Raw genomic sequence first — 13,550 nt, forward strand, 5'->3', positions numbered from 1 at the left:
CTGTAGTTACTTTGGAGAGTAAATTTGCTTTATCGTTTAGTTCCCACTTGCAGGAAGTTTCTCATTCCAGAATCTAAATATTGTCCCTGGTCACTGCAACAACACAAGCTGGGAAATTGCTAAACGCCTGGATCAATACCGTTAACACTAATAAACAATATGATAGCATTGGCCCAGACTTTAACCTACTTAGCTGAGATCCCGAAAAGAGAATTTTGCTAAACATGACAGTTTCCTTATTCTGCAAAGCAATTTCTCTATATAATTTAATAGTAGCATAGGTCAGTTATAATCAGATTATCAAAGAAAATTGGAGGTGTCTGTGCCTACATTGAGGGATGTAATGTATATAAGTTACTGATTCGAGCCCAGACACCACTTACATTTAAATCATAAGATAAATGAAGGCAAAAATCCAAAGTCTTGATACAGACAACAGTTTTTATTAAAAACAAGCAGGTCAGGGACCAGGAAAGCGGTCCCTCCCTGCTTTTATTTCTGCACGTAGCCTGGCCTATTGCTGCTCCTGGCATTCGGCTCGGCTGCAAAATTGGGGTTCTAGTGAGGTTCATCCAGGAGCCGAGCACTTCGTGGAGTCGTGGGCACCAGCACATGGTATGGCAGCTCCTTCACTGAATGTGTTAAAGTAGATGTGAGCTGAGCACAGAGCCTTGCTTCCCTCCGAGGAGAATCCAGGCAGCTGTGGGGATGTATAACACGTGTGGTTATTTTTAGTTGAGAACTAGTCTACTTGTAAATGAACTTAAAATGCAGCCAGATCCAAGCCGAGGTGGCATCTTCAAAGTGTTGTGAGAGAGGGCGCCTTGTCTCATTGTGACATTGTTATCCAGCCCCTTCAATTGAGAGTCTCCGCTGGGTGGAAGACTTGGGCCATGAGGTGCCTCGGAGAAGTTCTGGGCTTTGAGAAAATGGCGAGTCTCTCCGGGAAGAAGCCGGGCTGAGTCTGGCCCTGTTCTTGGTCATCTCGAAGCCACATGGAAGCATTCAGTCACTCCCGGTGTGCGTTTGGAGGGTATCCAGCTATCCCACATACCAGCAGCCAGGCACCAGCCAGGCCACTGTGGGGCCACCTCCTGCTGCCTCCTTTCCTCCTCCTTCTTTCTCTTCAGAGCTGCCACCATTAAAGAGCCAGCTTCCACTTTCAGACATTTTCTCTGATGCTCTGCTGGCCTGGTAATAAGCCACATGAGTCCATTCTGTCATGGAGGATTCCTTCGTGCGGTCCCTCTTCCTCAACGACAGCCCGGGGTAGTGGCAGGGAGGCAGGACAAGGGCAGGCTTACGAGCAGCCTGTGCCTCTGTCTCCCTTCTGCTTGGGAAAGGGATGTTGGACAGACAGACACTGCAGCAGGTCTGCTACCTGAGCTCTACCATCCAGGCATCAACAGCAACTACTTGCCTCTGGCCTGCGGTCACCCGCATCACCTCCAGAAGCAGTCAGTGTGATGTCATGAGACCATGGGTCACCCGCATCACCTCCAGAAGCAGTCAGTGTGATGTCATGAGACCATGGGTCACCCGCATCACCTCCAGAAGCAGTCAGTGTGATGTCATGAGACCTTGGGTCACCCGCATCACCTCCAGAAGCAGTCAGTGTGATGTCATGAGACCTGGGGTCACCCACATCACCTCCAGAAGCAGTCAGTGTGATGTCATGAGACCATGGGTCACCCGCATCACCTCCAGAAGCAGTCAGTGTGATGTCATGAGACCTTGGGTCACCCGCATCACCTCCAGAAGCAGTCAGTGTGATGTCATGAGACCATGGGTCACCCTCATCGCCTCCAGAAGCAATCCATGTAATGTCATGAGACCCTGGAAGATTTGGGAACAGCATGAGAGCAGGAGTTTTGCTGATTTCAGGAAGGGCCCAGGGGAAGCCAGCAGCGGTAGGTACTGAGTGAGCGTCTGTCCTCGGGTTTCCTTGGAAACAGAGAGGGAGGAGCCTAACTTGCTATGGAAGGACTTGGACTTCGAGGCTGAAGTTTTGTTCTAGGTCTGTTTTGTCTAGGGAAGACTCGCTGACAACTGTTGGTTGGTAGGAAGGTGGGTCTGGGTTGTTACGGCTTTTCTGTTTGACACGCTGCTGCCATCTCTCGAGGAGACGTTGTTATTCCACCCTGGAGCGACCCAAGTGCTCATGGATGTCCCTTAGCTGCCTTAGTGGAGAGCACCATCATCATCAGCCCAGAGGACCAAAACCACCATCAGCCAGGTGGCTTCCTCACCGTGGGGTTCTTTTGGTTGACAGAAGTTCTGGCTCAGATGTAAAAGCCACACGAAGAAGTGAACTATAAGCGGTGAAGTCCATTTGGATACTTAGGTTAACAGTGTGTGTACGATTTTTCTAAGTTCCAGAACTGTCATCAGTTTTGTTGGCCCAAGCACTGTAGACATCCCCTTCCTTTGTGCACAGAACGTGACCAGTGAGCTGGCTGTGCTGTTGTCCAACTGGGACAGTCTCTGTACAGAGGCCACACACAGTGTGCTGTCCTCCTTTCCTGGGTGAAGAAGCACCACATCATTCAGTCGCAGTTTGCTCCCTTCAGACTCCGAGGCATCCAGTCCTCCTCTGAAGGCCTTTGGTGTCAGGGGCCACCCCACAGTGCCAGTTCCTCCCTCCCTGTCAGGACCACTGCCATCTTGATGCAAGACGTTTGACAATTGGTACAGGACAGACAGGTGTCTTCTGTAAGATAGTGGGAGGCAGTGCTTGCTGTTCAGGACCTGTGGGATGGATGTGACCCCACTTTCAAATCCCAAAATGGCCTCTGGAATGTGGGCAAGGTTCCTGGATTGTCTGCTCTTTCTTTACCCAGGAGAGACCTGTGTTCCATCTCAGCAGCCGCTGTGGCCTGCTCTCAGATAGTACGTACTGGAACAGGCAGGTTTCTTAGACATCAGTGGGCATTAAAGTCTCGGTGAGCCAAATTCCCCAAGCATATCGCTTGAGGACAGGTCTCATAAGCCCTTGCCCACCTTGGGTTCAGAGCCAGCCTGTCAACAGGAAGGGTTGATTCCTTCCCTGCCCTCCAGACACTTTCTGGAGCTCAGTTGTCCCTCGCTGCTCCCATTCTCTGGAAACACCCCATTTTCTTCCCCGACTTGTCTCTCCTCTATCCTCCTGCCGGCTTCTGTGTAGGGAAATGGATGACTGCTTCCCCTGCTCTAGCCTCAGTGAGCCTGAGAGACTTGTAACAGCGAGGAGCCTGTCGTGCGAGGGAGGCTGAAAAACTGTCTCTTCCCGCTCAAGGATGCTTGTGTTGCCTCCTGTGAGTTACTCCCTGGGCTGGAGAGTGAAGGGTGCTTTCCCTGACTCCAAATAATGCAGTTGTGGGACCTCAGGCCCACATTTGCAGGAACCACCGAGGTGGCCATCTCTTCTACGACAAGGGTCACTTTGAGACATGTCTTGAATGTTGCCAGCTAACATCCTGACACGCTGGTGATGTCAGCTGGTGATGCAAATGGAGTTGGGGGAGGCTGGGATTCAAGAACATGTAAGTGAAGCCTTGGCTCTGAGGGACAAGATGGAGGGTTCCTAAGTGGCCGGTTGCTTCCCGATGACCATCAGAGAAGGGTCGCTCTAGAGAAAGGTGAAGCGTTGGAGAGACATAATGTGCAGTCGCCAAATGTGTTTGGTTGTGTAACACACGGAACTTGGGAAGCTTTGTCAGGAGGCTCGGCCTTTCCAATCCAGCTCCGTGCTGGGTCTCCTTGATCATGAAAACCTGCCTTCCTGATGGAAAATGAACCATCTCTCTCCAAAAGACAGTGTGAGCAGTTGCAGTTTCTCATCGGTGATGGAGCAGACTTTTAAGTCACTCATAAAGGTTGGGGAAATGTGGTATTCGCCAGGTTCCCCACCTGCCTAGACTCTGCAGAGTCTGTGGTTTATGGTCGCTCAACAAAGGACGGTTCCTGACTCCGCTTTATCCTCCCCCCCGCTTAGCTCTCCGACACCCCTCTTAGCGGGGAGGCAGGGGTTCTCCTGTGTTGTGGCTGCAGTGTTTGTCCTGCACCTCCACTTGTCTGGGCGTGCTTTAGTTCGTAATGAGTGGCAGTGACACCGTCTCCTGTGTGTCTCCTGCCACTTTGCCATTGTCCCTGAAGGTCTTTTGCAAGAGCAGCAGCACCTCCTCCTAGAACTTTGAATTTTAATGTAACTAAGTTGTATGTGTGTGTGTGTTAGTCTTTGTTCCACGTGTATCCTTCAAGAAATCAGGAGGAATCAGATCCTCCGGAAACTCGAGTTACACATAGTTGTGAGCTTCTGTGTGGGTGCTGGGAATTTAGCTTAACTTGGGTGTAGCTGGTCTTTGTTACGTTGTGAGTTATTTTCTCACCCTTTGCTCCCTCCCCCAGTTTCACTCCCTGACACTGGATAGGGCAGAAGCGAGGAGAGATCCCTAAATCTAAATTCCTTTTGTTTCTTCTTAGAGCTTGACTACTAAGAAGCCACAACCAACACCCCCCAAACCCTCCACCCTGCCCCCCAGTGACTGACTGACAACCCCCCACCCTACCTTTTGGGGGCCTGGCATTAATAGACCTTCTGAAAAGTTCCTGGAATTCCCAACATGACACAATCTCAGAAACTGTCTGCAGCTGGCAAAACCACGCTTCTGCTAAAGCACGAGGCAGATCATGTCCCCTGCTGCGGACAGTCCGAAGCAGCCCCACACCCCCACACTTGGGGATTAAAATAACATTCTTAATATTTCTGGTTTTTTTTTAAGAAGCCAAAATTCCAGAGTCCCTACTGTCTCCCCATTTCTGCTTTAAGCCATTAATGGTGCTGTGTACCAGGAAATTATAAGCATGTTTTCAAGACCTAAGTGTCCAGGACAGTGGCCAAGGTTTTCAGGAGCCCTCCCTGTTCAGTTCTAATCTTTAACCACTGCTTTTCAGTACCTGTGGAAATATAAACAATTCCCCGTCCCCGACGCGGAACTCTTGTAGGCTTCTGTCTAGTATTAACACGTCTTTGTACTATATTGTAGAAAAAACAAATCTGTTTTCCTCTCAGCCCCTGCTCCGGGAATGGCCACTCGGAGGCTGCTATTAAATGCCTTGGCCACAGCGTTGGCTCATCCCTGACTAGCTCATAACGTATTGAACCCACTCAAACTATTCTATGTCATCCACGTGGTGGTTAGCCTGCCTCAGTCCCGGTCGCCTCTTCCTTCTCGCCTCCACAGCTCTCCTGCATCTCCTTATATCCTCTCACTGTCTCCCAGAATCCTCTCTTCCGGCCAGTGTCCCACCTCCTATTTCTTGCCTCAGCTCATTGGCCACTGGCATTTTTATTGACAAGAGATGCTTCTTCAGCATATAGGCAGATGTAATTCCACAGTGTTTTCTATGACCCAGTGTCTCTCAGCTGCTGTTCCTTTCTCACTAATATTCAGAAAATTTAGAGTTAGAGAGCTACTGATTCTGTTTTCTCTTTGTTTTATAAGCGTTTAAGGTACAGTGAGATCGATCGTTCTACAACTGTCTGTCCTGTAGGATTGCTTGAGTATTAACCTGAGCATCCCACTATTATAAAAGAGCCCTTCCCCATAGACCTGGGGCATGTCAGCCACATGAGGTCTTAACTTTCCTGCTTCACCTCCTGGTCCCACACATTTCACCCATCACACACTTTGTCTTATCTGAGATAACTTTCCAGTTCCCAGCAACTGTGTATAAACCTTTTGAAGTGGTCATTCTGAATCCCAAGATTTTTGTGAAATGATAGTTATCTCAGCTCCTGTATCCACCAAGGCGTCTGCTTCGATACCTTTTATGTGAAATCTTAGTGTTGGCCTCTGATCGTCAACTGTTTGCCAGAACACAGGTTTCCAAATCTCTTCTGTTCGTTCTACCGGGGTGTGGTGTAGGGAGAGAGTAGCAGCTGAGCATCCTATCACCTGCATCAAGTCAGTCTCTCCCTCCCTCTCTCTCTCTCTCTCTCTCTCTCTCTCTCTCTCTCTCCCCTCCCCCCCCCACCCCTCCATAGGCCATAATTTTAATTTCCCCTTTGAAATCTTCATTTATAATCCGGGGATGTGCAGTGAGTCCTTAGGAAGTCAATTCGCTTCTTCCCCAGACCGTCCCTACTGTCCGCGCAGGCAAAGGGCCATTGTTACATTGTTACATTGAAGGTTGGGGGATAAAGAAAGATGTTTCTCTGTGGCCAAGTGTAGAGCAGCGGTGCCTGCAGTAGCTTCATTAAATCCCTGGTGCTGAGTGGAGGGTTTTGGTCTGTATGTTCCTCCTTGACTGAAACAGCTCACAGGCTTTGGGGGGAGGGGGGTAAGCGAGGCCCCCAAGGCCGTTTCCTTGAATATCTCTTTTGGATCTGGGTTCCTGAATTCAGTGGCTGCCTTTGCCAGAGTGCACACATGTCGCAAGAAGCCTAGGCATCCTTTCTGTTTCAGATTTAGGAAAACCATTGCCTCTAGAAATGGCGTATTCACTTTTCTGCTGCAAAGTATTGTCTTTCTCGAAATTGCTCGCACCCAGGCATTTTGAGATCTGAAACTTTTGGTTTGGTCACAGTCTCTTTGCAAACGACCGTATTTCCTGAAAATGAAGCACCAGGCATTTTGAGATCAGAGGCTTTTAGCTATAGCTTGACTTGTTATATCAGCATGGTATGCATTAGAACCAGTGTCGGTCATACCCCTCATTCATTCTGCCATAGACACTGCTCGAGCTTTTAATGCCTAATAACTTCTTCACATTTGGTTTTTGCCTTTTCAACCACCAAGGTCTCTGTCAACACCTGCCTCATATCAGGGTCTGATACAGCTTCGTTCACAGTGGAGCCAATCTTTGTAATCAGTGAAGGCTTCTCCAGAGCCTTGTATAATCTTTGTGAATGAGGTGGTCTTTTTCCTGGGCCCCTCAATTGTCACAAGCTTTGAAAACCACTAAGGAACATTGTTCCATAGTGACACTATGAAATTGAGTCTGTTTCTTGTCTGTCACTACTGCCCTTCAGCCAGCAACTGTAGGGCTGAGGTGGGTTGGTTCAGATAGCGACCGTTGGAGCTGCTGCCTGTGGCTCCAGGGACTACAGAAAAGAATGACAGGGAAATCATACACTGAGTGACTGAAGCAAGGCAAACTCCAACACCTTTGTGTTTGCCTTTAGCTCTTTTATACCCCAAATTCTCTAAAATCATTCACCACAAAACATATTCAAAACACAGATTAAAATCACTACACAGACGGAAATTACAGCGGGATTTTTGATTACATATTCTTCTTTAGGAACGTCCACCTAACTCTACATTCCTCATCTGCCTTTCTCTCCACAAGTTCATGGTCACCCAAAGCAATAATCCTCTTGTCATAGATTAACAAGCTTAAACAGGCCAAGTTGAGAGTAGTAGGATTCTCCCCAAGATTCTCCCCAAGCTTAGCTGGTAACATTGTATTTATTAAGGAACAGGTCATCTCCCCATACTTAGCTGGTAACATTGTATTTACTAAGGAACAGGTCATCAACACATGCTTAGCTGGTGACATTGTATTTACTAAGGAACAGTCGTCGTCGTCTGTCTCGCATCTTATTTTTGAAGCCTTGGTCAGCTAGACTGGCTAGTCATCTGCTCTCGGTTCTTACTGCACAGTGAAGTCACCAGCCCTTTGTTCATGACCTTCCCTCTCCTGGTGCACACAGAAGCCTGTGGCCCAACCCGTTGGTCACAAGATCAGGGAACTCAGGCCCAACCTGGAATGAATGTCTCGTTTGATTGCTACCTTGTCCCAAGGCCATTTTCTCCTACAGTCAGCTGCTTGTAGCACCGAGGGCTCACTGGCCTCCTCACCTGTGCAGCCTATGAGGAAGGGCCACACTCTATCCCTGATTCGCACCTTAAACTCTCTATCACCTACTCTTAACTTCCCAAAACTACCTTAAATCAGAAATTCCATAAAATCATCAATTCATCTATGAACAGCACTATCTCAAGAATGTTCACCATCTTGTTGACGAGCAGGAAACTTGCCCAACAGAGTGGGCTGTCACCCAGGAAGTAGTCACACCAGGCTATAGAGGCAGTGTGTGTGTGTGTGTGTGTGTGGGTGTCTCCCCGAGCCCAGTCACATCACGTCAAGTATGAGGGATATAGCAATGAGAAACCCGAGCCCACACATCAGTAACAAGAAGCAACAACAAAGCCCCTGGGGCTGGTCATCTCCAGGGCACACCCATCGCAGCCAAGCAAAGCGGTGGGCCATCTCCAGGAAGCTCACTTGCCCACTGCAGCTCTTCCCGAGTGGGGCTCACCATCCCTCGGAGGAAAGAATCCTAATCCGGAGCTCCTCGCCCGCTGCTAAGGTGAGAGCTGCCAGGCCAGCCGCCTCTGATGTCCTCAGCAAAGGGACTGGATGGCTGTGTTATGACAGGACAAGCAGAGGGACAGCACATTCTTAAGCTCCCGTGGTCACTTGTGTTGATCTCCGTTCACGGTAAACAGGAAAACACACCCAAAGACCAAACAGGCAAACTTTCTACTGCAGCCATAAACGGTGCCAGGCGTCTGCCTCCAGCACCTTCTGTGAGACAGGGTGTCACTGTGTAGAGCAAGAGAGCCCTGACCTCGCGCCAACTTCCTTTCCTCCCAGCTGCAGAGCCAAGCATGAGCCAACCATGCCTGGCTTCGCCCTTGGTCTCTCTTAGGCTGACCCAGTTCTTCTTCTATACCTTTTTCTTTGTGGCCGGAAAGGATTGGTTTGGCGGGGGTGGGGGTGGGGGTGGGGGGTGTCCCTCTGAAGAGAAAAGGAACAGCATCCTCCACCCCAGATCTAACCCACTCTGAGGATTGGTGAATACAGAGCGTTTGCCCTTAAGTGGTGTTTCCTGAGCAACAGGGAGGCCCACCCTCCTCACACCCGCAGCCCTTTTGTAAGCCCAGCTTGGGCATTGCTTAGAGGGTTTATGGGTGACTCTGGCATGCACGGTTTTACTTGTGCAACAGTGCAAGCACCAACATGAGTGTGCGGTGGCACACTCCTCTTGTGAAAAGCCAAAATTCTTCCTGTTGCTGGCCACTTCTTCCGGAGGCTGGGCCTCCCTCTCATCTCTGTCTGTTGATTAGAAGTGGCTGATGGTGTCCAATGAGAGCAGAGCAACCTTCCCATGGAAGGGGCACCTTGCGGTGCTGGTGCGAATCCCTCATTTTCTATGTTCTTCTCTCTAGTAGGTCTCAAGCAGAGACAGATATTTTTGTTTTAGAGATTCCAAAGTCTATATTTTTAGTGTAAGAAACGCACCCTTCTCCACACTTCATGACGTAAATAGAACGGGGAATAAAGTGTCCCGCTGTGATTACCCCATAGCAGTTTATGTATGGTAGAAACAAGGCCCCTTCTCCAGTGTGTCTGTGGCCCAGGGCAGGTAACTGTGACAGTGTATGTCTGAGCCTCTGCCTGCCCACACTGTGTGTGCTCAGCTCTTTGGGTGACAAATAAAGCCCGTATTATAAACTGTTGGCTCCTGTGCCAGTTTTTCCGGCCTGCGTTCATATTGTGCGGAGAAGAATCACGAGGGGGGACAAAACAGTGTGGGTGTCTGCCGAGGACACACAGAAGGGCTTTTAGCTCCTGTGTACCTTCCTCCCTGATCCAGTCCTGAGCAGAGTCCCAGCCTTTCTCCTAGGGTCAGCAGGGAAAGGGAAGCAGCCATTTTGAAGGTACTCCTGGGCTGTGGAGACCGTTTGCCGATTTCCATGCATCACCCATCACCTCATAACACAGAGTTCAGAAACTGGCCCTTAGAAGCTGGTTGGGAGAATGGGGGTGTACTTGATTAACTCAAACGTTCAAGGGTCAGGGACAAGGGGAGATGAACACAACTGAGTAAGAACAGCTAGGGAGGGGGTGAAAGAAAAGGGTACACGTGGAGCCAGGCGGGATGCCTGACTGGAAGACACAGTAACCTCCAGGAAGCACCCTGAGCCAGGGGCCCAGCGCGGTCATTCAGAGACATGAGCATGTGTTGTGCTGGGCCTGCCTTTGGCTGTTTGTCCAACCCTTCAGCAGTGAGCGCACATCCTCCGCCTCACATGCATATGTTCAGACTGCGCCTGACTGGAGTACAGGGGAAGCTGCTCTCACAGGACGCAGGCTGCTCCGATTCCCTGAGCTGCGCAAGGCTGGGGACACCGGCACTCCGGAGGGCGCCCGCCATCCCTGCCACACCCGGGTTAGGAGTGTATTAATTGATAAGATGTCTGTAGGAAGCACCCAGCACACACAGTGTATAAGCAGTGGTAAGCAGAGGTCGGTTCAGTGTTCCTGGGGACCGGGCTGCTCAGTTTCTTTGCTTTCTCCCCTGTTTAGCCTCACTGTTATGAGATGGCTCCTGAAACTCTAATTAAATTAGCCAAGGTAACATTCCCGTGCAAGAGAGGTGGCAATCTCTCCCTCTTGCCCTCTCTCATCCTGTCTAATCCTTTCCAGTTTTCATCTAAGTAGTGGGGAGAGCCTCACAAGCAGGTCCCACACCCTGGGTCAGAACCGGCTCACACACCCATCTCTTAAGATGGAAAAGGAGGGGTGGCCACAGCCCATTAGGCTTCATCCTTTGTGACTGGAACTCATGTCCCTGGCGGTGCCCCAAAGCCCACCCGTGCAGAATCAGTTCTGAGTAAAGGATAAGGTGGGGGGCCCCCGCCAGGAGATACTGACTTGTGGAGCCTCCTGCAGAGCTGGCCCCCTACAGAGAACTGCAGGAGCCCTCTGTGCCAAGGTCAGTCTGCTCTGCTCAGAGATTGCCCGTCTCCTAGGACCCATAGGATGCTCCCCTCAAACAGAAGCACCAGAGTGTGCGTGGGGAGGGGTGCACGGGCAGGGGGTGCATGGGAAAGGGGTATGGGGGAGGGTGTGTACAGGGAGGGGGTGCACACAAACGGGGTGCAAGGAGAAGGGGTGTATAGGCAGGGGGTATGCACAGGGAGGGGTATACAGGGAGGTGGTGCACGGGGAGGGGAGCACGGGGAAGGGGTGCACAGGTTGCATATGCACAGGTAGCATGCGACAGGTACAGTGTGCACAGGTGCGGCTCTCCTCAGACACTCTGCAGATGGCTCCTCTCCCCAGCCCGGCTGAGCATCAGCTGCTGGAGCGCCTGCCTCACCCTTGTGCTGGCTCAGTGCTTGCTGCCAGGCTTCACCTCCAGCTAGCTCGTTCCCACCCAGTTCTAGAATGTTCCCCTGCATTTGAGCTCTTGCCCAGACTCTCTCAGCCTCACCACCTCCAGATTCTCCCAGCTTCAGCCCCCACAGCTCCCAGCGTCACTTCCAAACGATTCCCAAGCCTGAGTCCTGCTCGTCGCTTCTCAGCTCGCCACAGAACAGGGGCCTGACAACTCCGGCCAGGGGCAGGAAGGTGTGGGTGAAGCAGTAAAGGATGTGGCCGTGGGGCTGGAGGGACGCTTCCACAGTCAGGAGCAGTGGCTGCTGTCCCTGGAACCCACGTGGCAGCTCACAGCCTAGCTTGAGTTCCAGGACATCTGAAGCCCATCTCTGTTCTCCACAGGCAGCAAGCACACAAGCGGTGCACAGATACACACCCAGGTACACATAAAATAAAAAAAACCTAAACTGAAAGAAAAATGACTGAAGGACTATGGTTGTCAGTTTCCCTCAGGAGACCAGAGCCCAAGAGACACCACAATGCTGTGTTTGGTGGCCTTAGTCACGGTCAAAGGTTACTCTCCAGATTCCAACTGGGACACAAATGTATGGTTTCCATTTGCTTGGGCTTAGCTTTAGGGGCACAGAGGCACCTGCTTGCAGGATGCTACACTGCACACAATCCCACCCACTACCCTTGCCAATTGCACCAACGCTCTGACAGAGGGAGGGAAGCACTGGCCTCAGAGCAGTGGAAGCCCTAAGACAGCTGCCCAGTCTCGTTGGCGTTCTGTGGAACTGAGCTGTGAGCTGTGAGTTTGGGGTCTGCCTCAGTCACAGTTCTATTTCTGTGGACAGACACCATGACCGAGGCAACCCTCATAAAGGACAACATTTAATTGGGGCTGGTTTACAGTTTCAGAGGTTCAGTCCTTTATCCTCATGGTGGGGGGTTGGGGGGAGCATGGCATCATGCAGGCAGTCTTGGTGCTGGAGAAGGAGCTGAGAGATCTACATCCGGATCAGCAGGCAGCAGGAAGAGACACTGAACATGTCTTGTCACCCTCCCCCCCCACCAGTGACACACTTCCTCCATCAAGGCCACACCTCCAAATCCCTCCCAAATAGTGCCACTCCCTGATGACTTAGCATTCAAAAGTGTGACCCCATGGGAGCCAGTCATTCTCATTCAAACGCCACAGGGGTCACAGGGGTCACAGGGGTCGTCCCCCCACCCCGCCCCTTGCTCTAAGTGGCCAGCGTCTGCTGTTGAGTGCACTTCAGAATCATTCTGACCCAGTGTCAGCAGCACATGCAGTGGGTGCTACAGATGAGGAAAAGGTTGCTCCTGGAGATGCTCACATAGCTGAGTAGCAGAGCCAAGGCTGGCTTTTGTCCTGATCTGTGCTCCCAGCTTCTGTTCTCCACTGACTCCAGAAGATCCATGTCCTGGGGTTTTGTGGGGAGGAGGGTTTTGTTGGGTTTTTTGTTTGTTTTTTTTTTTTCGTTTGTTTTGTTGTTGTTGTTTTTGTCTGCTTTAGTTTGACACAAGTTAGAGTCCTCTGGAAAGAGGAATTTAAGTTGAGAAAATGCCTCCATCAGAATGATTGAAAGGCTTTTTTTTCTTTTTAATCCATTTTTTATTTTAAAAAAATCTTTTTATAAACTATACTATGATCATGTTTTCCCTTCCCCAGTCTCCCAGATCCTCCTGGCTCCCTGTGTGCCCAACTTCAGGTGCTCGTTTTCTCTCCAAGAAAAAGAAAACAAAACAAAACAAAAAACAAAACCCAAGAAACTCCCAGCAAAAACACACAGAAAAGAATCCCACAAAACCAAAAATTAAATCAAAACAAAAAGTTTACGAGAAGACCAGTAGTGCATTTCTTGATTGACGATTGATGAGGAATGTGGTGTCGTCCTTAAGCAGGTGGTTCTGGGGCATTTAGGAACGCAGGCTGAGGAAGCCAGTGAGCAGCACTCCTCCATGGCCGCTGCTCCACTCAGCTCCAGCCTCTAGGCTCTCGCCCTGACTCCCTCCAGTGATGGGTTTCCATGTGATGTGCAAGCCAAATAAACCCTCTCCTCCTCCTCCTCCTCCTCCATCTCCTCCTACTCCTCCATCTCCTCCTCCTCCTCCCCCTCCCCCTCCTCCTCCTCCTCCTCTTCCTCCTCCTCCTCCTCCATCTCCTCCTCCTCCTCCATCTCCATCTCCTCCTCCATCTCCTCCTCCTCCTCCTCCTCCATCTCCTCCTCCTCCTCCACCTCCTCCTCCTCCATCTCCTCCTCCTCCATCTCCTCCTCCTCCTCCATCTCCTCCTCCTCCACCTCCTCCTCCACCTCCTCCTCCTCCTCCTCCATCTCCTCCTCCTCGTCCATCTCCTCCTCCTCCATCTC

At 50.7% G+C, this 13,550-nt stretch overlaps 1 protein-coding gene across 6 annotated transcripts in view; it reads left to right on the forward strand.

Annotated features, from left to right (window-relative positions):
* Slc4a8 (solute carrier family 4 member 8) overlaps window positions 1-9,504 on the forward strand; it is a 78,275-nt gene extending 68,771 nt beyond the window's left edge. For 4 of the 6 annotated variants that reach the window (NM_001414948.2, NM_001270794.3, NM_199497.4 and 1 more), the window contains 2 exon segments: window positions 852-1,543; window positions 1,646-9,504. In NM_001414948.2, coding sequence (NP_001401877.1) covers window positions 852-864 — 13 coding nt within the window. In that variant the 3' untranslated portion in view covers window positions 865-1,543; window positions 1,646-9,504. 6 annotated transcript variants of the gene reach the window in all.
* Window positions 9,505-13,550: the final 4,046 nt, after the last annotated feature.

Source organism: Rattus norvegicus, chromosome 7 (assembly GCF_021556685.1).
Source record: "Rattus norvegicus strain SHRSP/BbbUtx chromosome 7, alternate assembly SHRSP_T2T, whole genome shotgun sequence".
In the NCBI taxonomy this organism is placed as follows: Eukaryota; Metazoa; Chordata; class Mammalia; order Rodentia; family Muridae; genus Rattus; species Rattus norvegicus.